At 30.1% G+C, this 24,848-nt stretch overlaps 4 protein-coding genes across 8 annotated transcripts; 2 read left to right on the forward strand and 2 right to left on the reverse strand.

The window, feature by feature from the left end:
• Positions 1–310: 310 nt before the first annotated feature.
• On the reverse strand, positions 311–1,162 carry LOC8260145 (tRNA-uridine aminocarboxypropyltransferase 2). Its single transcript, XM_002529562.4, has one exon. The coding sequence runs from the start codon at positions 1,160–1,162 to the stop codon at positions 413–415; it is 750 nt and encodes a 249-aa protein (XP_002529608.2). The 3' UTR covers positions 311–412.
• LOC8260143 (protein N-terminal glutamine amidohydrolase) lies at positions 1,099–4,099 on the forward strand. The gene is made up of 6 exons (XM_002529563.4): positions 1,099–1,420; positions 1,532–1,637; positions 1,767–1,844; positions 1,969–2,090; positions 2,414–2,538; positions 3,341–4,099. Exons 1-6 carry the CDS (start codon positions 1,353–1,355, stop codon positions 3,496–3,498), a joined length of 657 nt encoding a protein of 218 aa, XP_002529609.1. The 5' UTR covers positions 1,099–1,352; the 3' UTR covers positions 3,499–4,099.
• Positions 4,100–5,596: 1,497 nt separating this feature from the next.
• LOC8260642 (cytoplasmic tRNA 2-thiolation protein 2) lies at positions 5,597–12,688 on the reverse strand. Of its 2 annotated transcripts, none has more exons than XM_048380152.1 (9): positions 12,650–12,688; positions 12,516–12,577; positions 9,067–9,404; positions 8,523–8,871; positions 8,334–8,420; positions 7,096–7,217; positions 6,881–6,959; positions 6,111–6,502; positions 5,597–5,892 (listed from the first exon to the last, which is right to left on the reverse strand). In XM_048380152.1, the coding sequence occupies exons 3-9, from the start codon at positions 9,384–9,386 to the stop codon at positions 5,850–5,852; spliced, it is 1,392 nt and encodes a 463-aa protein (XP_048236109.1). In that variant the 5' UTR covers positions 9,387–9,404; positions 12,516–12,577; positions 12,650–12,688; the 3' UTR covers positions 5,597–5,849. The 2 variants fall into 2 exon arrangements, with proteins under 2 accessions (XP_048236109.1, XP_048236108.1); XM_048380151.1 differs by having other exon boundaries at positions 9,067–9,401; positions 12,650–12,668.
• A 7,276-nt stretch (positions 12,689–19,964) lies between these two features.
• On the forward strand, positions 19,965–24,509 carry LOC8286306 (exosome complex component RRP43). 4 transcript variants are annotated; one of them, XM_015727162.3, is made up of 9 exons: positions 19,965–20,089; positions 20,416–20,603; positions 20,688–20,737; positions 20,831–20,900; positions 21,013–21,118; positions 21,853–21,919; positions 22,125–22,200; positions 22,991–23,289; positions 24,200–24,509. In XM_015727162.3, exons 2-9 carry the CDS (start codon positions 20,444–20,446, stop codon positions 24,281–24,283), a joined length of 912 nt encoding a protein of 303 aa, XP_015582648.1. In that variant the 5' UTR covers positions 19,965–20,089; positions 20,416–20,443; the 3' UTR covers positions 24,284–24,509. The 4 variants fall into 4 exon arrangements, with proteins under 4 accessions (XP_015582648.1, XP_002532079.1, XP_015582647.1 ...); XM_002532033.4 differs by lacking the exon at positions 19,965–20,089 and adding an exon at positions 20,100–20,260; XM_015727161.3 differs by lacking the exon at positions 19,965–20,089 and adding an exon at positions 20,120–20,308.
• Positions 24,510–24,848: the final 339 nt, after the last annotated feature.

A 24,848-nucleotide genomic window follows, 5' to 3' on the forward strand; every position in this document is an offset into this window, starting at 1 on the left:
TGAATAAAACTATTTATAGATTTAATTCTTTTTTTATATATTTTTAATTTTCAAATTAATCCACAAAATCGGTATAATTGTCTATCTCCACTTATTTAAACGGCCCCCTTATGGACTTCATCGAATACTAACAGATGTTAAGACATAAAATAACGGAAGGGCTAGTATGTACCGTTTTTAAAAGAAAAAATTTGTATTAAGGACAAAAATAATATGAAGGGCTCAAGTGGCCCACTAAAGATAGTTCAGGGGCCTGGATGTACCTTTGTCAGTTTTATATCTCACTATATAAGAAAGCTTATTAAAAAAATTATTTGTAAATAAAATAATTTGTTAAATATTTAAACCAAAAACAATGTAAGATAATAGAATTGATTGTAATACAAAAACAGTCTCTCCGTAAAATTCTCTTTCACTCTTTGCTTCGGCTGTCCATTATTTGCTTGCTTTTCTTCAAAACCTTGGGCCTGGGCTTCATAGGCTTCAAAAACTGGGCCTGCAATCTAACCATCTCTCTCAAAACCCTAATCAATCTTTCCTCGATCACCGGCCCATTCTTCTCCACCGCCCCTAACCACCGCGCCACCGCCTCCAACGTACTGACGCAGCCACCACACGGCTCCTTTCTCAACACCAGCTCTGACTTGTATATGCTCCCACCTTCCAAATTTTCATCAAAACCGTCCAGACACACCCTTGTTGCAAATTTACTCAAATACCCCTCGCTCGCACTTACCATCTCTTTCGCATGCTTCCACGTGGCATCAAATGCGATTAAAACCACAGGGGTATTTTCGGTAATTTTTATTTTAGTAATTGTTTTTTTGAGCTCGGATAGTGTTAGGGCGGGTGAGGTAGACGTTGGAGGGAAGAGGTAGAAAGTGGCGGCGGTGGCCGGAGAGGGGGGTTGGAGGAGGTTAGGGGTGAGGCGGCGGGCGGTGAGGGCGGTGGCGTGGAGGAGTGATTTGGTGAGTAGAGGTGTAGTGGAGAGCTTGTGGTGAGACTCGTGTGGATGTTGGACTATTAGGATTTGTGTAGTTGTTGGGATTGGTGGGACCGGAATGACGTGGCAGAGACAGACTGGAAGTGGGCGGTCGCAGTTGTCGCAGATTGAACGACGCGGCCGTTGCGACGGCGGAGATGTATCTGGTTCTACTTCCATTGATTACTATTTTCTCCTCTAGGGTTAACTGGAAGTGGACAAATGACGATGACTTAGGAGGACAATGCGACAAACGCGATGTCGTTTGTGGAGTTTTTAAATGGAGAAGAGAGAACGGTGTCGTTTTCCTTCAAAGAAGGGTATATAACTGGAGTGATGGTAGGTTAGGGAGAATTAGTTAGAAGGGAAGATGGCGAGTTCGAAGACGAAAGTAAGCGAAGTGGATGTATCTCAATTCGATCACACTCCATTTTACTGGTAAACTTTTAGCTCACTTTGTAAATTTTTCTGAATATTTGGGCAATTTGGTAAACATATTTTGCTTGCTTTTTCTTGATATGATGATGTTATGTTTATATAATTATACAGTGAGGAGAATGTGTACTTTGTCTGCAAGAAACTGTGCCAGAATGGAATGGCAGATGCTGAGGGATCTGATCTCTTTGTGGCTTTCATTTCCAATGAGAAGAAGCAGGCATGTCTGCTGTGCTTTGCTATGGTTTTCTTTTATTATGAAATGTACACTTCATTTTTCCTTTAGTATTCGACCTTGTACTACTTTAATGTCATAAGAATTGGGCTTGAATTTTGAATTTATATATAGGTTCCTTTGTGGCATCAAAAAGCTAGTAAGAGAGCAGATGGAGTCATCCTTTGGGATTATCATGTTATTTGCATTCAGGTGAGACATATTTTGTATAATGATTGCTATTGGAAATCGTATTTACTTGATTAATCTTAGATTTAATTTGTTTCTTTAATCTTTTTCCTTTTGCATTGCTAAATGTATCTTATTCAATATACAGAGAAAAAGAGACGGTCATTTAGTATGGGATTTAGATTCGAGTCTTCCCTTTCCTTCTCCTTTGGCTTTATATGTATCTGAATCCATCCGTCCAGATTTTAAGCTCTTTTCTGACTACCAGAGGTAATTTAATCGCTTGTTATGAAATTCGCTTCTGTGATCAGCATCTTGTTACATAATCACAAGCATTGTAACAAATTGCTCCTGGATTATGCATCAAATGCAAATGTTTATGATGGTATACAAAAGCTGCTTACTTATCAGAAATTTCTCTGTTTCCCTAGACCCGTGAGCATGTCATGGCTTTTGCCCTTCTGCTGCGTAGCTTGAAATTGAGCAAGCTTATTTTGAAAAAAAAAAAAAAAATTGAAAAATAGCTTTTCATAATATGAAGAACTGATAATTAAGTATTAAATCATCCAATTTAGAACTTTTTTTGGTATTAGGTTCTTTCGGGTCGTGCATGCCCCATTATTCCTCCGTTACTTTGCATCGGATAGAAGACATATGAGAGATTCTTCTGGGAACTGGATAGCTCAACCTCCTGCTTACGAACCAATAGTAGCTAAAGGCAAGTAACTGAAAAAAAAAAGATATAGAAACCTGTGTCTGTTCATTTTAACAAGTCTGTTCAGTGATAATAATGTTTGCCTTATTCTCCTTGATTATTGTATGTTGTGTTTATATAGATGCAGATGGTTGAAGTATGATTTACTTTGATGTTGCTAGTCTTTTTTTTTTTTCCTATTCTTGTTGACATGTACTTAGAATAGAGAAAATACATTCTCCTACAACCAAGCTCAACTTTGGTAGTCAATTAAGCAGAACAGAGACTGTCTGCTTCTTTAGCATTTCCTTGGGATGCATCTACTTTTCTGGGGGTGAATTTTCTCCTATTTTTCATCTCAATTTTTGGTTATGATGTGTTTTTATTCTGTGATCTCATAAATAAATGTTCAATGAAGTGACTCTATCAACTAATTAGAACCTGGGAGAATTGTATGTTTATATAGTTCAGAAAAGACCTTCCACATGCAAAGAAAAAGATGAGAGTAGGATTCACATTTACTTGTGTTTGAACATGCCCTAGTGCTCAAGAGAGTTAGCATGAACCTGGAGAGCTTTTTGTTAATTTTTTTTTTTAATTCTGTGGTAGAACTTTGTTTAATATGATAAGAATGGCAAAGCACTTCCGCACACATATGGACAAACTAAGATATCTTCATATGGATATCGCTTTCAGAATGAATTAATTTAGCTTTTGAGGTTGAGCTAGGATCCTTCTAAGATAATTAATTTGAAAATTTGGAAGTCCATCATTGCACATTTATGCTTTGAATTTTCTTTTCATTTTCCTGCATGTATTTTTGCAGATGGGACTCTGCACAACTTGAATGAATATAATGAGATCAAGGCATCTAATGGGTCAGCGAATGCAGGACTTGACTCGATCAAATTACTTTTCACTGAAAAACATGGTGTGGTGATAAGTGACAGTCAGCTGGAGGAATTCTTTTCCAAAATCTCTTGATCTGCAGTGAATTTCCATAAGATAAGGCTTGCATGTGTGTGCGTTTCCCTCAAATACAATACCTGAACGGTACTTCTTCCATGTTTGTGAGCGAATGAATCGCCGAATTTTTGCATTGTACAGTATGAGGTATTTCTGCTTAGTTTTATGTGGCAGAAATATGAATTGAAATATGCTTTTATACATACTGAGTCTGTGAGAAAATCTCAAATTGTAGTTATTTGAATTTGGTTTGAATATGTGGTTCTTAATTTTCATTCACCCTGTATGGTTTATGGCCACTCGCATGCATGTATCTCAGAAGGACTCATCTGAGAGAATTTGGAGCCGAGTTCGACATATTATAGCTCTGTGGATAAGAAATTTGCTTATTTCTTAGGAAGGATCATGTGCGGCTGGTAAAGCTGTTGGGAACTTTCATCTTCTTATTTGTTACAAGGAAGATTTGCTTCTTTTCCTGAAGGGTCTTTGCTTCCAGTATTTGTTCATTTCTTACAACTATTTGTAGCATTTTCAGTATTGTGGTCCAGAGTCCTGAAGGCCAGAATGATGTCACTCAGTATTGGTTACAGTTTAAAGCATTTGAACTGCAATTTAATTATCTGCCTGCTGTATTTCTACTCTTTTCTTTTTCTATAATTTCTTTTGCAAACAATTAGATTATCAATGCTTTCTCTAAAAGCAGCTTCGAAGTTGAAGAAATAGCAAAATGTTTTATTAACGAAAGAAAAGGTTCTCAAACTTTAAAAGCTAAGCCTCAAATGCTAAATAGACTGTGAGTTAAATGTTAAAAAACACACATTACACAGTGAAAAGGGTGTCAGTAAAATCCATTAAAGGGTCTTTCTGTTTATCAACCTCATCTTCTTCATCATCATTTTAAGATGCTCCTTCATAAATCAATACCACTTTTTTCTGCAAGAATCACTTTCTCACTGGCTACTCTTTGAGTTAAGTTGGGTTGTTCATTATTCACCCAGGATTTGGAAATCATCATCACTGAAGTGTGCCTCATTAGTTTCCAAGTGGGTAAAAAGATCCGGCCTTCCTTCTCCTTTCCGGGCCAATCCGAAAGAGTTTCACCAGATTGATTACTATACTAACTCTTCTCCTCCTTGTGCCAACATTTCTAACCTACTCCTTTCCATGCCCCTGCCTCTGAAAATACAAACATCATTCCCGCCATTGCTACTCCCACCACCTCTACCTCTTTAACCCTTCCTCCCTTCCACTGCCCCATCAATATCCAGATTTCCTTCCTCTGCATTAGCAACTCCCTGTCCTATTATTATCCAAATTCCCCTTCTCCACATAAACCACTCCCTGGGATGTATTAGACCCAAGGGTTAGTCGAGTCCATGATACACATGGCTTCCGGGCACACTCAAAAACATGTTTTTCTATTGGATTCAGGCACATCAGACAAAACAAAAAGTCACTGGTTTGTTCTCAACTTGTACTTTTCTTACCTCCATTTCTTCACAAAACGAGAGAAAAAATGTTGCTTCTACAAAGCGTCCTCCTAATCACTTGGTCAAGGTTTTTTCCACCTCAAGTATTGAAGCAGCTTAGGTAAATGGGCCAGATCAGTAATGCTTGTATCAATCTCAAAGGCTCATATCAGTAGGATGTAGATTATGAAGCATCGAATAACTTTTAATTTGTGCAATCTTTATTTTATGTGTCCCGTGCACTTTTTATAATCTTTTTTCTTATATAATTATCAAAATTCTAGTTATATTAAAAAAATTGAAAGTGCATAACTAAAGTGTAATGAAAGAAAGAAAAATTAGTAGTTAGACTCGGAAATTATGATATTATGATTAAAACCCAAAAATAATAAAGCACCATGCTAGACTTGGCAGTTATGACGAATGAATTGAAAATTTTCTTTTATACACACATAAATTATATTAATCCTACAATTTAATATAAATTGAATGTTTAGTAATAAAACAGAAACGATGCCGAGAATTCTAGAGAAGTAAAAAAAAATAATAATAAATAAGTGAAACAATTAGCTCATAAAATGCATGTGCAAGGGAAAGAAACGTCTATCTTCAGCCATATAAAATTAGCTATATGAATATCCATCGTCTCTGGGAAAATGAATGGTGTATATATGTAATCACAGAAAATATATAGAACTTCTTACATCAATGAGTAAAGTAAATTGGAGAGATCTAACAAAAAAAAAAAAATTAATTAAGCACTCTGAGGTTTTCTCGCAGAAGGAACAATTTCAGGAAGTCTAAGCTGTCTCCTTAGAACAGAGAACAGAACCCAAACAAAGTAACAAGTGATGTTAAGCAAAAAGAGAACATCCTGAATTCTAGAAAGTGAATTCAAGTTTAATCTTCACCATCTGAAAGCAAGCAATCTTGAATTTGCTCCCTGAAAGGAGAAAATAGAATTTTAAAAATAAGAGTCATAGTTTCAAAAACCAGCAGAAAAAACTTAACACAATCAAGCAAAATGATCTTTTGCACATAAATAGAACTGAAACTTCATGCGCCTGTGTGCCACACTGCCAATGAGTTATTAACTGATTGCTTCCAGCACATAATGTAGTTACGGAAAATGGGAACTAATGACAAATTTTAATTTCTAACCTTAGCAAACTCAGGTTGTCAGAACTACCACGCTTTGCTCGAGTAACTAAATGCTGGGGTAAAGACAAATAGAAATGCTCCATTAATGAGGGGTCCTTGGGAAGTATCTGAAAGTTGCAACTTGAACAACAGGCATCACGGAAACTTGAACTTTGGCAACTTTTGGGACTGTTCAATCTCGATATTTCAGAATCGTTGAGAGGGCTATTGCAGATAGGACAGAATAATTCCGAGGAAATAGATTCTACAGGCTTAATATTGTATCTCTTCTGGCGCCTTCGAGTAGCCAATGGAACATTACAATCATTAATTTCAGGGATCCTATTGAAATGGAATGGAGTAAGCTTTCCAGCTGTTCGCACAATTGTGGACTCTCGGGAAGGATTTTCTTCCTGAAACCCAAAAGTTGTAACAATTGCAAATCAACATTTTAGTACTGCACTTACACTAAAAAACCACAAAATAGAATGCCAAGCAAGAGAGAGCAATGAATCTCGAATAATGTAACCGATCAGACTTATTTTTTTCCTTTAAAATAAGAATCAACTACTGATGAAAGTAACCTCACCCACTGAAATTTCTTTTTCCTTTTTTGGAACTTGTCCAAGAAAGTAGGCAACATCTGCTTCAACAAATCAAATAATAGTATGCTCTTCAGCTAAAGTGCATACTCAACTCTACCGGTCACTGAGTCACTAGTAACTAATACTCCAAAATGGTGCTAAGGATTTTAAGAAAATTCAAATTATGAGGACAATAAGACTTTGTACCTGCAACAGAGTCACAAATGAAGATACCAAACCATAGATGCCAGTAAGAGGATAATTAAGTAACTCCATAGTCTTTAGACTGCCCTGCCAAGATGAGAACAAAACCATCATTTAGCAATATATTCTATTAATTAAAAAATATAATAAATCTACACGGAATTTTATAGCAAAAGAACTTATTGTGTGATGATATGTGGAAAGTATGAAACACAAACCCATCAATACGGCACATCAAGCTCAGCTCCTGTGCAGTGCAGTCACGAAGTGGAAGCACTAATGGGACCTCCCACCTCGAATCAACATACTGTATATCTGCTGATAAGGAATATCCTTGGCCCTGTTAAAGGGTAACAAAAATTAGGAAGGGCAAAGAAGACTTCCTTATTTGACCTCAAATTCGATATTAATGGTTGTTTCTGACTATCTATTTAGCCAAATTGTCAATAAAGAATTTATTATAACTTAAGTTGAATGGGGAAGTTCATAAACTGGAAGATAATAAACTAGGCAAGGTTTTATGACAAGCAGGCCTGCGATAGCAGAATGAACTAATTCCTATCCTGATTACAATGAGAAAGCAGGATTTCATATTCACATGCATGCATGATATAAAGAATTATATCAATTCTATATGAAATACAGCTCTTCCTGAAGTACTTTCATTCAGGTATTTTCCTGCAAATTAGTTTTAATTCTTCAAGTTGTACGGTTTGGGGAGAAAAAATTTTCAAGATTATATTTACAATTGAATGCAGTAAAAATAGAACTTCGAATAAATGATATTCTCTGGCTATAATTAGATTTTTCAGTTGGCTATCATGAGATAAAAGTTTCACTAGTTATGCCCCTAACACTTATTAGCCAAAACTATCATTTTTCTCCCTGCATATTATTTTTTCTGGAGATAATATCACGCAAAAGGGAAGCTTTAGTTAGATGGATAATTTGATAATGTTTTTGGGAACCTTCTCCCTCCCTTCAGAGTTGAACATGGTAGAGGAATAATATTGTGGATAACAAAATAATGCAACAAACGAACAACCATCAGCTCAAAATGCTCTCTCTTTAGAGACACTATAGCACATCTCTTTTTCCATCTTTTTATCTCCAGTTCTGATTTTCTTTGAAGTTCTCCTAAAGTCACAATCAAGGGCAACTGTTGATAATATCATAATGTATCCATATGCACTTGTTTTTCCATCCACCACTACTCTATTTGTTTATGAACATGGTAAACTTTTAAATATAATGCTAAATGCCCTTGATACTACCAGATCAAGAATCATTCTCTCAATAGCATTTATATGACATTGTTGAGACACATTTCCGTATAATCTAGAGATAAGTCTCTCAATCATGCAATAAAAACATGAATAATTATTCTCTTACTTAGTTCACTTGTTCTAGCCACAAAAAAGATAGCTTTATACTTCAAGAGCATTTAAAGGCTAACCTTGACTGTTGCTGAAAGGACATGGCAAGCAATCCTTGATGTGCATGATCCTAAAACAAGTCTGTTGTATCCATTTTCAGAAGCAACCTACGAAACAAACCAAAGAAAAAAAAAACAGTAAATGAGTTTATTCTTGTTCTCTTTCTTCTGCACTTGCAAGTGAAAACGAAAATTTATAGGCTACCAAACCTTTTGCAAGGCCAACATTCGCAGATGCAGTAAAAGATCTTCTTTCCCAGTAGCATCATTAACATGATTTAGTAACTCCATCAACCTGTCCTTCCCATCAATTGAATCCGGAGAATAGACATTTTCAATTGGAACAATATGTAACCGCTTTGTGGGTGGTGCCAAACTTGAGACAACCAAGTTCATTTCTCTGATAGCATCATCGAGTTTCTCAGAAGGAAGTTGATAAACAGCTCTCTCGTCAATAAATGCAACTCCAACACCAAACACCGGCAGTGATCTGTCCTTACTCGCATCAAAATTCTTCTGCGCTCTTAGTTGCATGTCGTGTACAAACTGTAGAGCCACCCTGAAACAATTTGAAGCAGTGTTGCTAAGACAGTACGATTCTTGATTCACAAAATTAGAGTTTCTTTCAAAATGCCTTCTTTTTATATTTTAAAAGTTGGAAGAAATTGAATTCTCGAGTAAATAGAATTCAATTGAATTGAACAATTGAGAGAGAGAGAGAGAGAGAGAGAGAGAGAGAGAGAGAGAGATAAACCTGGAGGAAGGGCCGCCGGAGAAAGCGACAAGGACATTATCGGAAGGTGTAATCATTGCATGAGAAGTAACTGCAACTCTAAACTTTCCATATATGTTGCTTCTAAAGCAATCTGCACAGAAACGCATTTCATCAACACTGCTACTACTAGTAGTAGAAATGGGCTGGTTGGCTTTGCACTTTATGCATAGGCTATAGTGTCCGTTATTGCTTGAACGTTGAGTTGTTATTCGTGGTGGTGACGGCGGCGGCGAGTGTTGCTGTTGTTCGTCGTCGTTTTTGTAACAATTGGAGTTGCAACTTGAGGAATTGCACGCCATGGTCTCTGATTGCACCTGCTAATCAAAGCATAGGGTTTTATTTTAGGCTTTAGCCGTTTGGAATTGTAATGACCGCTTGTTGTCAAAACGGAGTCGTTTTCTCTTAAAACCCGATCACTTGCCAAGGATAAACAACATTTGAAGTAATATTTAAATCTTTGGAAGAAACAACTAATATTTAAATAAAAAGTGAAATTTTTGTTTGTCTTATACTTTATATTATATTTTTTATAAATATTTATGGTTTAGTTCTTTTCCTTTCTTTTTAAATTTTTAAATATTAATTAATAACATATATATATATATATATTATTAAAATTAAAATAAATAATAAATTTATCTTTCTAAAAATAAAAACTCAAACTAACTATTTATTTTATATTTAAAAATTAATTTTTTTAAGAAAAATATTTTATAAAATGACTCTAATAAATAATTTAATAAGTTCAAAAGGAATCTTTAAAATATTTTTATGACTTTAGTTATTTAAAATTATTTAAAGATAAACTAAAAGAAAATCTTATATGATTAGACGATAAATTGAATCATTATTGGAAAATTTTATATAATTATTAAAAATAAAATATTAATTTAATATATTATCAATTATTTTTATAACAAAACTTCCAACTTACTACTTTTATATTTATTCATAAATTAAAATATAAGTTTAGTGTACTTTACATGAAGTTTTAAGACACAAAAAGAATCAAGTCAAGCAAATTTATAAATTATTCATAATCTATATGAAAAATACTCTAAAACAGATTTGGCGTCATCAATTAAAGCTCAAGCTCATTCTATTTAAATAGTTTGGTAAGCCGTATTCTAAAATATATAATTCTAAAAACTTTTAAGTTTAATTAATTTTTTATTATTTTTCTTGAAATGGATTAAGTTCAATTATGTTTAAATCGAATTTTAAATTTTGAACCTTTTCAATATAAAAATATTTCAACTCGAGTAAATTTTCTTTTTGATTTTCTCACTTATATTTAAAAAATAGAATAGAATATATAAATAAAAATAATTATCAATAAATTGATTATAATAACATAATGTCTAGTGTTTGTACCTTGGACAGAAGCTATTTTATACGAATAAAATATAGATAATTATATAACTGGAATTTTGAAATTGTCTCATTTTTACAATTGACTCAAGAATGCAACTCTAATTCAATTGGACCTCTCTATTTTACAAATTGTTATTTAATCCCTTCAATCGTAGATTTTATGCGTGTATGTTTTACGCTGTCTAAAAATCTGTAAGTTTGAATAAAATAATATTATATTTAAAATATAAAATAATGGCTAAATACATAAATGACCCTCCTAAACTTGTCTCATTTTTGTAATTGACCTTTTGAACTCAACTTTGATTTAATTGGACTTTTCAGCTTTATGAATTGTTATTTTTAACTCCTTCAATCATAGATGTTATGCGCGTGTGTTTTACGCCGTCTAAAAAATGTGTAACTTCAAATAAAATAATATATATTTATAAAATATGTAAAAAAAATAAAATAATGAGTTTTAATTCTTAAATAAAACTTGTCGTTTTTTAATATTTGTTAAACATTTCCTTACTATGATTACTGGTGCAGATATAGCCTATGAGAATAAAAGGAGTACTTAATAGTAGAAAAGCCGAAAGATTACAATGGTTCATTTTAGTCTATTGGAAACATATTTTTATTTTATTTAATAAAATAATTTTAATATACAATAAACAATACATTAAAACTAATGAAACATACTTTTCGCAAGAGGTTAATATAAAATGCTTAATTTCCGTCTATGAAAGGTTTAAATATAACAATTCATGAAGTTTATATGCTCAATTAAATAAAAGTTGAGTTTAAGAGGCCAATTACAAAATAAGATAAGTTTAATAGCTCAATTATGTATTTTACCTATTATATGTAATGTTATTACGAAAAATATTAATTTTTTTATTACTACTGTTAGTGAAAAGATTAAAAATAATAACACGTAAAGTTGAAAAGTCTAATTGAATCAAAATTTAATTCGGACGACCAATTGTAAAATTGGAATAAATTTTTTATATATATATTAAAACTAAATTAAAAATATATTAATTTTTTTAAATAATTCTTATGAAAAAAGAGAAAAAAGTGGAAGTAATTAAATGATTGAGAGTAAAATCATAGAAATTTTTTATAGAAATTAGATTAAATTTATAATTACAAGAAATTAAAAATTTTAGAATAATTCTTATAATGATAGGGTGAGAAAAATAATTTAAAATAATTAAATAGTTGAATGTAAAATTACAAACTTTTTAATACTAATTAATATATATCTTTCTAGAAACTTAGTGCACTTTTTTAATACTCATATAATTCTCTAACCATTAATCAATTTCTAAATATATATATAAATAGATATTTACCGGATAAGATATTCTTTATAATTCTTAAGTTATTTCTTATTTAAGAATTTATATTAAAAAAATATTAAAAAAATAATAATTGTACGAGTATTAAAAAATGATAACTCATATAGAATGAGCAAGGCCAGAAAATCAATTGAAAAAACAGTGACCAAGGATGTTAAACCAGCCATAAAATTGATAAAAAAATAGTTTCTGGAAAGACAGATGAACAAAAGAAAACAAGAAACTCAACTGTCATTTTCAACTCTTTTGAACTATGCACCACAATCATCATAAGCTAATACAGGCTGCAACTGCGCCATCAATTAGAGATATATCTATTAGGCCAAACTCAGTAATCTAACCTCCCTAAAACTGGCTTTGATTTACATGAATGCGAGGGGACAATTACCTAAATCTAATGAAAAATAAATTTAACAAACAGTATAGACATTTTTACAGAATGTATACAAACAAAAAGAAGCAGAAACAAAATTGAAGTTGGCAATCACCAATTACCACATCAGCTCTCACCAATTACCTTTGGGATAGGGCTATGATCAGCAAGATAGTATTTGAAAAGCGAAATCGCAAGTGAAAAAGGCATGAGATTCAAAACAGCAATTATCAAACAGTGTAAGAAAATAACAGTGTATAGAGTAATATAAGTTAAGTATTATTGCTTGAGAAATTGGTAAGGAAAAATAAATAAAATCACAGCCACCCACGTACCTTAGTAAGAAGTATCCAGAGGAAGAGGAGGCGACTGCTATTGAGGTCCCAAAAAAAAAAAACAGACTGCTACGATGTTGAAGAAGACTGATACTACTGCTATTGAGTTTAAAAGAAAAAAAAAAAAAAAAAAAAGCTGCTGCGAGGTTGAAGAATTAGGGCTTGAGAGGTCAGAGGTTGGAGGCTTGACAGAATAAAAATGGGTTTTGTAATTGCGTAATAAAAATGGGCACAGCCCAAAGACTGCGTAGTTTTCAATTTTTCTTTTTATTTATTTTAGAATACTTATTCTTTTTATTTATTAGTAAAAGATTTCTTAAATTCATATATGAATTCCTAGAATTAAAATTTTATGTGTACAAATTTTAAATTTTGATATTATAATAAAAACTAAGCTATATCATATATCGATATTTGCTTTAGACACTTAAAATAACAAGTGAACTTAATTAGTTACAACTTAAAAATAAAATAAAAAATTCAAATCTTACTATATATATAAATATTATATAATATATATGATATTATTTCATGAAATTATTTCAACTTCATAAATAGAATGTAATACAAGCAGTAATCGTAAATATATATATATATATATATATATATATATATATATATATATATATATATATATAATAGAATAAGTACAAAAGTAAATATATGATTTACTTCAATAGTAAAGGATTTTAAAATATTTTCTTACATCTTAGTACTATATGAATAAAATATTATTATCTTAATACTTAATAGCTAATATTTTTAATTGATGACATTTTTTATTTTATTAAAAAATCAAAAAATAGAAAAATTATTTAATTAAAAGATAAATTATTAGTAAAAATTATTTATGAGTATGATGAATATCGAAGTAGTATTATATAATCATAAATTAATAATATGAATATATAAGAATATAAAAATAATATTTTCTATAATTATATGTAATTTATATTAATAAATAATATTTAATTTTTACTTGTAAACAAATTATATAATTTTTAAATAAAATTATGTAAAATATTTAAATAGTTTAGTGGTAGAATAAATTTATCTTTGTTTTTATATCAAAAGTCCAAATTTATATGGCATTGGGAATAAAAAGGAGAAGAAATGAAGAATATTGATATTTTTAATATTAATTATTAATATTTTTAATATACCATTTTCGAGTCAACTTTAATATATTTATATAATTAGATTCGGATAACATATATTTAAAAAGTCAAATTTAAAATTAAACCAAATTTGAGATGAATATTAAAATTTTAAATTAAATTATTTTAAATTTATTTTATAATCATCTGAATTTGGTCTATTAGAATTCGATAGCTGCGGTAGCCTAAAAATTTATCTCGTCGCTATTCTTAAACTCATTATTTTATTTATTCATAAAGAAAACTCTTTCATTTTTTTTTAGAAAAAAAATAAATTTTTAAGATATATATACAATAAAGTTTATTTAAGTTTAAATATTTTTATATTGAAAAAGTTTAAAATTTAAAATTCGATTTAAACATAATTGAGTGTCATTTCATAAATTAAATTCTAATTAATGATATATTTGGCATATTCCACCTCAACTAAATTTAATTGAGTTATTTTGTAAAGATTATGAAATAAAATACAAAAAAATAAATATAAGAATAATTAATCCATTTCAAGAAAAATAATAAAATTAATTAAACTTAGAAGTTTATAGAATTATATATTATAGAATACGGCTTACCAAACTATTTAAGTGGAACGAGCTTGAGCTTTAATTGATTACGTCAAATCCGTTTTAGAGTATTTTTCATATAGATTATGAATAGCTTACAAATTTTCTTGACTTGATTTTTCTTGTATTTTAAAACTTCATGCAAAATACACTAAATTTATATTTTAATTTATAAGAAATATAAAAGTAGTAAATTAGAATTTTTGTTCTAAAAATAATTGATAATATATTAAAGTAATATTTTAATTTTTAATAATTATATAAATCTATCTAATAATGACTCAATTTATCGTCTAATCATAAAACTTTCTTTTAGTTTCTCTTTAAATAATTTTAAATAACTAAAGTCATAGAAATATTTTAAAGATGCCTTTTAAACTTATTAAATTATTTATTAAAGTCATTTTATATAATAATTTTCTTAAAAAAATTAACCTTTAAATATAAAATAAATAGTTAGTTTGAGTTTTTATGTTTAAAAATACAAGTTCATTTTTTATTTTAATTGTAATATGAAATATAAATCTCTCTCTATATATATATTATTAATTAATATTTAAAAATTTTAAAAAGTAATCCATAAATATTTTATAAAAATATAATATAAATAAATATTTATAAAAAATATAATATAAAGTATAAGATAAACAAAAAATTTTACTTTTTATTTAAATATTAGTTTTTTCTTCCAAAGATTTAAATGTTACCTCGAAGTATTGTTTATCCTTGACAAGTGATCGGATTTTACAATAAAATGCCTCCATTTTGATAACAAGCGATTATTATAATTCCAAACGGCTAAAGCCTAAAATAAGAGCTTTGTTATTTAATTATCTATTATATTTTTTTAAGAGCTTTATATATATATATGAAAACAAGGTTGTAACTTATTTTTTCTTTCTTCACAATAATTTTTCTATGATTCTTAAGTTATCTTTTTTCAATTGTGGTAAGTTTAAGAATTTATATATAAAATTATTAAACAATAATAATTATATAAGTATTAAAAAACGTATTAACTATTCTAGAAAGATATATATATTAATTAGTATTAAAAAATTTATAATTTTACACTCAACCATTTAATTACTTTAAATTATTTTTCTCATCCTATTATTATAAGAATTATTCTAAAATTTTTAATTCACTTCTTATAATCATAAATTTAATTTAATTTTTATAAAAAATTTCTATGATTTTACTCTCTCATTTAATTACTTCCAATTTTGTTCTCTATTTTATAGGAATTATAAGAAGTTTTTTAATATATATTCAATTTAATTTTTATATATTTTTATTTGATTTCATAAAAAACTTCAATTTTATATTTTTATTTAAAAATTTGTATATATATCTAAATAATTTATGATTAATAAACCACTACATCCATGGTAATAGCTAATTCACATAAATATTTTATGGTTAAATACATAAATGGCCTCTGAACTCGTTCTATTGTACAATTGACCCTCCGAACTAAATTTTAATTGGACTTCTCAACTTTACAAGTTCATTTTTTATTTTAATTGTAATATGAAATATAAATCTCTCTCTCTATATATATTATTAATTAATATTTAAAAATTTAAAAGTAATCCATAAATATTTTATAAAAATATAATATAAATAAATATTTATAAAAATATAATATAAAGTATAAGATAAACAAAAATTTTACTTTTTATTTAAATATTAGTTTTCTCTTCCAAAGATTTAAATATTACTTCAAGTATTGTTTATCCTTGACAAGTGATCGGGTTTTACAATAAAATGCCTCCATTTTGATAACAAGCGATCATTATAATTCCAAACGGCTAAAGCCTAAAATAAGAACTTTATTATTTAATTATCTATTATATTTTTTTAAGAGCTTTATATATATATATATATATATATATATATATATATATATATATATATATATATATATATATATATATATATATATGAAAACAAGGTTGTAACTTATTTTTTCTTTCTTCGCAATAATTTTTCTATGATTCTCAAGTTATCTTTTTCAATTGTGGTGAGTTTAAGAATTTATATATAAAATTATTAAAAAATAATAATTATATGAGTATTAAAAAAACGTATTAACTATTCTAGAAAAATATATATTAATTAGTATTAAAAAATTTATAATTTTACACTCAACCATTTAATTACTTTAAATTATTTTTCTCATCCTATTATTATAAGAATTATTTTAAAATTTTTAATTCACTTCTTATAATCATAAATTTAATTTAATTTTTATAAAAAATTTCTATGATTTTACTCTCTCATTTAATTACTTCCAATTTTGTTCTCTATTTTATAGGAATTATAAGAAGTTTTTTAATATATATTCAATTTAATTTTTATATATTTTTATTTGATTTCATAAAAAACTTCAATTTCATATTTTTATTTAAAAATTTATATATATATCTAAATAATTTATGATTAATAAACCACTACATCCATGGTAATAGCTAATTCACATAAATATTTTATGGTTAAATACATAAATGGCCTCTGAATTCGTTCCATTGTACAATTGACCCTCCGAACTAAATTTTGATTTAATGGACTTTTTAACTTTACAAGTTGTTATTTTTAGGAAAAATGCTCAAATTTGCCCTTAAAGTATAACCTCAGGTACAGATTGGCCCTTTATATTTTTATTTTTTTTAGCCAGTTGCATATAATATCTCGCCAAACGAAGTTTTTAAGCTCCACTTTTGACCTGTTAATGACGGAGCTGAAGAACGGAAGTTGCATCAAACTTCTTTTAAATTTGGGACTCATTATATTACACCTCACCACACTTCTTCTTCTTCCTCTTCTTTCTCTATAATACTTTAATTTTTCTCTCAATATGCACATTTCTTTTCAAAACAAATACTCTTTTCTTTTTGGTTGAGCAAAACAAATACTCTTTTTTACTAAAGAAAAATCTCTTTCTTGAACACACTTTAACTATAAATACTCTTTCTTAAACTCACATCTGCACATATAGAACTAATTATTCGACCAACAATTTTGTCATGTTTCTCCACTAAAAATTGCATGTCAAATAAAGACTACATCTTAAGTTCTTTTCTAAGAACATGTTGATCCAATGTTACTTGTGACCAAGATAATTCCAATCTCATTTTTCCAACTTATATCTTCACTACTCATATTCTGCAACCTATCAAATATGAACAAGAAGAACCACCTTCTTTTTTTATCATTCCCTTATTCACTAACTACAGAAAATCTGCACATCATATTGTTGAAGAGATAAAAGTTATTCATGCCCATTTAATTAAAATAATTTTATTTAATTCTAATATTGTTGTTGCTAATTCTTTACTTTATTGGTAACGTGAATCTTGTGCTTTGTTTTATGCCTTAGAAGTGTTTGATACAATTCCTGATTAAAACTTTTATTTAGTGGAATATTATGCCTTGGAAGACTGTGTAGAAAATGGGCTGTGATTATTTGCCGGTTTTGAAATAGGATTTAGCGGAGAAGGCAAAGGAGAAGAAGGGTAGTTAAGGTGTTTGTTGAAAGTCCTAAATGAGTTTTGGCTTTAATAATTCATAGTCTTTGCTTTAATAATTCAAATGAAGCCTCATTTTGTGCTTCAAATCATCCAAACTACACACATCTTTCAACTATTTCCTTAACAATTCATAGTTCTTTGAACTTGAAAACCCGTCAGCTCCGTTAATCTCCACAAAATCACTACCTTTCAGCCTCTTCGGACTTCGCCATTGAGCATTCCTCTGTCTCTTCCCCCCTAACTTCTCTAGAAAGCTTACATCTTGATCATCAATTACGGTTAAATCATAGCCGCAGGATCTCGGGTTTTGAAGGAGGAAATTAAACAAGTAGTGAGAGATTTTGAAAGTGATTTAAGAGACTGTTCTTTTTTAGTTTGGACTTTGCGCGAGGATTGTGATTGTTCTAGCTCAAATGCCTTTAGACGACGGGCTGTCACAGTTTTATGTTTAGGCCGGGAATGGTGGACAGAAGAAGATAGTTGCACATATTTAATTGTCTCTGGTTCTTTTTCTTCCTGTTTTCTCTTTGTTTTTTTTTGTTTCTCAAGAAAAACAAAAAGACAGACAAAGAAAGGGAGTGGAGAGACAGTGGAAATAACTCACAGACAATCGAACACCTCAGTTGTATTTAACGGAAGTTTCTTCCTTTCTTCAGCTCCGTCATTAACATGTCAAAAAAGGAGCTTAAGAACTTTGTTTGACGAGATATTATGTGCAACTGGCTAAAAAAAAAACATAGAAGGCCAATCTGCATTTGAGGTTATACTTCAGGGGCAAATTTAAGCATTTTTCCTTATTTTTAACATTTTCACTAATGATAGTAATAAAAAGAATTAATATTTTCCCTAAGGACATTACTTATAATAGGTAAAATACATAGTTGAACTATTGAACTTGTTTTATTTTGTAATTGGCCTCTCAACTTTTATTTAATTGAGCATATGAACTTCGCAAGTTGTTATATTTAGACCCTTCATAGACGGAAGTTAAGCATTTTGTATTAACCTCTTGCGAAAAGTATGTTCCATTAATTTTAAAATATTATTTATTGTATATTAAAATTATTTTATTAATTTTATTAATAAAATAAAAATTATGTTTTCCAATAGACTAAAATGAACTGTTTTAATTCTTCAACTTTTCAACCATCAAGTACTTCTTTTATTCTCACATGCTAATGCCTACGCCAGCAACCATAGTAAGAAAATGTTTAACAAATGTCAAAAAATGACAAGTTTTGTTTAAGAACTAAAACTCATTATTTTACTTTTTTTTACTTTTTATATATTTTAAATATATATTATTTTATTTGAAGTTACACATTTTTTAGATAGCATAAAACACATGTGCATAACACTTGTGATTGAAGGAATTAAAAATAAGAACTCGTAAAGTTGAGAGGTCCAATTGAATCAAAGTTGAATTCATAAGGTAAATTGTAAAATTGAGACAAGTGTAAAAGAGTCATTTATGTATTTAGCTATTATTTTATATTTTAAATATAATTTATTTTATTCAAACTTACACATTTTTAGATGGCGTAAAACACGCACGTAATAATGTCTATGATTAAAGGGGTTAAATAACAACCTGTAAAATTAAAAGGTCCGATTGAATTAAAGTTGCCTTCTTGAGTCAATTGTAAAAATGAGATAATTTCAAAGTCCCATTTATGAAGTTATTCATAATTTCTTCCTATAAAATGATTTATGTCCAAAGTACAAACATTAGACTATTTTATTACTATAATCAATTTATTGATAACTATTTTTTGTTCATATATTATATTTCATTTCTAAATATAATTAAAATATAAATGAGAAAATTAAAAAAGTTATTTTCAAAATTGTGTTACAAAAGTTTATAATTTTCAAATAATAAATTTTTTAATATATAAAATAATTTATAATTATTTGTTTACTTAAATTAAAAAAATTTATTTTTTAATATCATCTTTTTATATTTTTTACATAAATTTATATTTAAATCGAAATAATTTATTTTTAATAACACTATAAATATTTATATTAATTTTAATTCATATAAATATTTTATTTATATAAAATAATTTTCGTCCATGGCCTATTATTAAAAGGGTTAGAATAAATTCGGTTAATATACAGTTATTTGTATTTAAATTTTGAATGAGTTTCAATAATAAAACTAATTTTCTAACAGATTTAAGACAGATTTAAGACAGATTTAAATACAGATTTGAATGCAAATTTTTCAACGGGGCTATTCTATTCGTTGCAATTCCTAAAATGGGTTGAGTTGAGTTGGGTCAGTGTCGAATAACAATACCCAAATACACAAATAGGTATGGGTTGATGGTGTTTGCCAATTAAGATTTATTTATCTTTGTAGTCATAGCTCAGGAGCTCCGCAAACACAATTCTTTCTTTCTTTATTAGCGTCTGCGTTCTCTCCCTCTCTCTCTTTCTCTCTGCTTCCCGTGTCTTAAAGTTTCAAACTTCTAAAGCTTCAAAAGGTGCTTTTTCTTGGTCCGCACCTATTTGCAAAGCCAATCACTCTCATGGTCTTTATTTGCTGATTATTATTTGTAATTTTAAATTTTTGCATTTGGGTTTTTTTTTTTTTTTAAATTACTCTTCGGATTGTACTTGTAACTGTTCATTTTATCAGGCTGTGCATTGTTGTACAAGAAGAGAAAATGGGTTTGCCAAATGTTAGTGGGGACTTGTCGACAGAAATGGAGGCTGATGCTTTTAGACGTCTTTTCCCTCTTCTTTTTCATGAGCGTCATCTTGCTGAATCTATTCGCCCTGATGGTAGATCACTTGGTAGAGCTAGAGATACAACACTTGCTCTAGGTTTGTTTTAGATTCTTGATTTTACCCTTTCTTTTAAAAAAAATTATCATGTGATTGATTTCAATTCAATTTATTTACATGTAGGTGCTGTTGTATCTGCTGATGGGTCTGCAATAGCAAAGATTGGCTCAACTGTTAGTCCCTTCTTTCTTTCTTTCTCTTTGTTTATATACCCTTTTGATCATTTTGTTAATTCAGAGACTTGTACTTTTCTGTTTCATGCACAGACCATGATGGCTGCCATAAAAATGGAAGTCATGACGCCGTCTTCAGAGTCACCAGATGAGGGCTGCATAGGTTTATTATTGTCAATTTAGCTATTCTTCTCTCGTTTTATTAGATTTTTGAATTCTTTCTTGTTACTTTTGTATTTATATGATGTCAATGCATAAAATCTTGGCATTTTCAGCTATTGATTTCCACATGCCTCCAATTTGTTCTCCACTTGTTAGGCCTGGTAGGCCCGCTGAAGCAGCACCAGTTGTGTCAAAGCAATTATCTGATACAATAATGAGGCTAGTAAAAGTTTGCTTCCCTATTGTTTCATTTCTTTATAATCTTGTTTCATGCAAATACTTCATTTCGTTTTGTTGATAATGCACATATAGTGGAATTATACCTGGTGAAATAGAATGAATTGTAAGACGAAAGAAAAGGCCATTATTTTAAATGCAGTCCAGAAATCTAGATCATGCTCTTAAGATTTTAGATGGGATACCAGCTCTTAATCTTTTGAATGCAGTACACTAAGTTGTGGCTGTTAATATGCATTGGCCTTATATTTTGTATTACTGATAAGTTTGAGATGCCTGTCATTCATTTCTCCAGCTCTCTTCCTTTCTCCAGAAAATAGGGCCTTAATTCAAGGTTTGGCACTGTAACTCATAAATGTGGTCTCAATTCTAATTATTGTGAAAATATCTTCATGCAGAACTGGTATGTGGCTGAGGTATTTTTTACTGGTAATGCATGTAAATGTAATGTAAGCATATGGTATAAGTTCACTGTGGCAGAGGTATTCAAATTTTTCAGTAAACATAGCATATGGTATAGGTTCATTGTGGGCTCATTCTTCTGATGCTTACAAGACTTCAATTGGGGAATTTGAGTAAATTTTAGCTCAACATGGATTGATACTTGAACCTTGAGATATTGCACTTACAAATTATCTTTTTACTACTTTATGTTGTTGAACAGTTCAACTTTTCTTCAACATGCTTTTATCAACTATTTGAATGGGCTATTGCAGTTCAGCAATGATTGATTTAAAGGAACTATCCCTGGTTAGTGGAAAAGCTGCATGGATGGCATACTTGGTAAAGAATGATGAATTTTACAGTAATCTTCTTTATGTTTGTATGCTCTTCCTATTTTTTCTTCTTCTTTTTATGTATCAAGCTGGGGGTACAGGTCTTTATTGGAGTTTTTCTTTTCCTTTAATGAATGAGAGTTAAATACACCATTACTTATGGTCTCAGTTGCCAGATGACAAATAAATGCAGTGCAAAATGTTTCCTGCAGGATATTTATTGTTTGGATGCTGATGGTTCCCTTTTTGATGCTGCTTTGTTCTCAGCAGTTGCTGCTTTCACCAATTGTAAGTTTCAACTCTTTTTCATGTTTTAGAATCTTATGTTTTCTGCTCATTAAAGAGCTGGCACAGCCTGTAAAAGTCAGCTTGCGCCAAAAACCCTTGCACCTCAATTTGCGATACTTTTTCCTGTATATCATGATGTAGCTTTGTGCAGAAATGGGAGATCAATCCAGTTGCATTTTGAATATGCTATTTAAAATCAGTGACTGGTTTCTTTTCCCCTGTATATTATTCTTGGTTCTCAATGCTAGTTTAAGGTTGTCATATTCTATTCCCTGACTGTTAACCACTCATAGGTTTAAGAATATAGTGAAAGCTGATTCAGATTTAGAAGAATGGGTGTACATCTTAATAGCTCGCTCATTTACAGTCCTATGTACACGTTTATTTGAAGTCGATGTGTTTCTTTCCTCAATATTGCATCTATTTCCTGAAATTAACCAGGTACTTGTGGATTCAGTCATGTATTGAAAGTTGAGAAATCTCTGGAACACTATCTCTTGGAGATATTCCAATGTCTAAACTGGATGGTATGTTCATGACTTAAAGATATACTGTCATAATATGAGCCCAAAGTCTGTTGAAAGTTTTGTGTTCCTATAATTGCTCACATGCAATTTTATGCCCTTTAAGCGATAGCAATAGTTAATTATTTCCTAAAACAAAGTGCATAGGCTATTTCTTGCATCTGCTATGTTAACTTGAATGCTACATGTTTTTTACCTTGAATCATGATTCTTCCTGTACTCAACTTATGATTGCTCATTTATACTTAAGCTTTGATATCTTGCAGTGCAAATTCCCATAGTTTCTCTAAATGATGACGGAAAGGTAGTAGTTGTATCTGATGAAAATGAGGGGGGAAAGCGGGAAAAGGAGGCAGTCAACAAGGAGAAGAGGAAGCTCACTCTACGGAGCCTGCCATTCTCGTTAACATGTGTACTTCACAAGAACTACATCTTGGCAGACCCCACTGCAGAGGAAGAGTCTATCATGGAAACTCTTGTAACAGTGGTTTTGGATTCATCTGCTAGACTTGTGTCCTTTTACAAGCCAGGGGGACCAGTTCTTGCCTATACTTCAGCTGTTCAGGTAGGTTTTTCTTCTAAGCACTTGTGTTGATGGTACCCAAAAGTCTAAATTCAATGTGAAGCATAGTTGTTAAAGGCACGTTTTCAGGATCAAGATGCACGAGGCTCAAGCCTTTGCGCTTCATAACCTTAGAGGCAAGCAACTTCATTAAGGCACATACCTTAGAGGAGGAGATGAGGCGCAAAAATAGGCACACCTTAGTAAAATTGGACCTAAATTTTGTTTTCCACTTATAATTAAAATCTGGGCCGTTGATGTTATATTGGACCTCACTAATATCAGACCTTTTTAATTCAAGAAATCAAAAGAATATTGAATAAGGGTTTGTATAAGTCAAAAAGCATCTTCTTAAAAGAGGGCTAATACTCCGCTGGTACTTAGAGATGAGGAAGAGATTGATCTTGAAGAGGATGATAAAGAGAAAATTAAAAGTGACCATGAGGAAATTGAGGAATTTAATGAAGAAGTGGGTTTTATAATGATGAGTATTGAGTAATTGTCTTATCAACATGCTTTAGGAATTATAGTTATTAGGAGTTAGCACTGCAAGTCTATAAACATGGTGTTTATGTCTCTTGAATATGTTTCTTTTAATTTTTGTTATGGATTTAGAAAATGTGCTAAGTTTATGTTTGTGCATGTATTTTATTTTAGATTTAAAAAATGTCTAGTTATGATTTTATACATGTGTTGTGTTACGAGTTTTATTAGCTTTATTGTTATGTTGTGACTACAAGAATACTCCTCCTCCTTGCTAAGGCACTTTAGCATATGAATATCTGATAAAAGTATTAGCTAGATACTGGTGATGAATTACTGAAATATGCATGACTTGGCTCTGATGGAATAGTTATAGCTAATTATTATTTTTTTCTTATGCTGATTGAGAAGTGGCCTACTGTGGTTGCAGGATTGTGTTGCTTTAACAAGGCAAAGAGTGAAAGAACTTCAAAATATCTTAGATGAAGCCCTTTCTGGCATGCAGATTGACTAAGTTTGATATTTTTGTGCAGAGGGGATGTGCAATCAATTAAGTGGGTGGTAGTTATGCCTTTAAATTACAGCGACCACTCTATTTTGTTCTTAAGGTGAACTAATTAGGTCTTCAAATAGATTATTGAATGCAAGATTTGTTAGTGAATTTTGGTTGCATCACTGAAAAAGCTTTTATGTTATAATTACGTTTCACTTTTATGCAATCAATCATAAAATTTTGTCGAGATCAAATATAGGGATGTGTTACTGGAGTTCCACTTTTTACGTGTGCCAATTCATAAACTTCACCTACCCCATTTCTGTGTTGGAGCTACCAGTTACATTCCTACGTCATCTATTAACTTCATTACAGAGATATCTCCCAGCAAGGCATGCCTGGTGATTATTTGTTATGGTAGGTCTCCACAACTCAGCCTGAGCCACACGTTTTGCTTGGCAGACTAACAAGACACATTAGCACATTAGATTTCTCATGGCAAGACATCCAGCATTTTGCCAATTTCCTCTGTCCTTGAGGAAAGGAAAGAAAAGAAAAGAAAAAAGGGACAAGGGAGATATCCCCA

This window comes from Ricinus communis, chromosome 10 (genome assembly GCF_019578655.1).
Source record: "Ricinus communis isolate WT05 ecotype wild-type chromosome 10, ASM1957865v1, whole genome shotgun sequence".
Classification (NCBI taxonomy): Eukaryota; Viridiplantae; Streptophyta; class Magnoliopsida; order Malpighiales; family Euphorbiaceae; genus Ricinus; species Ricinus communis.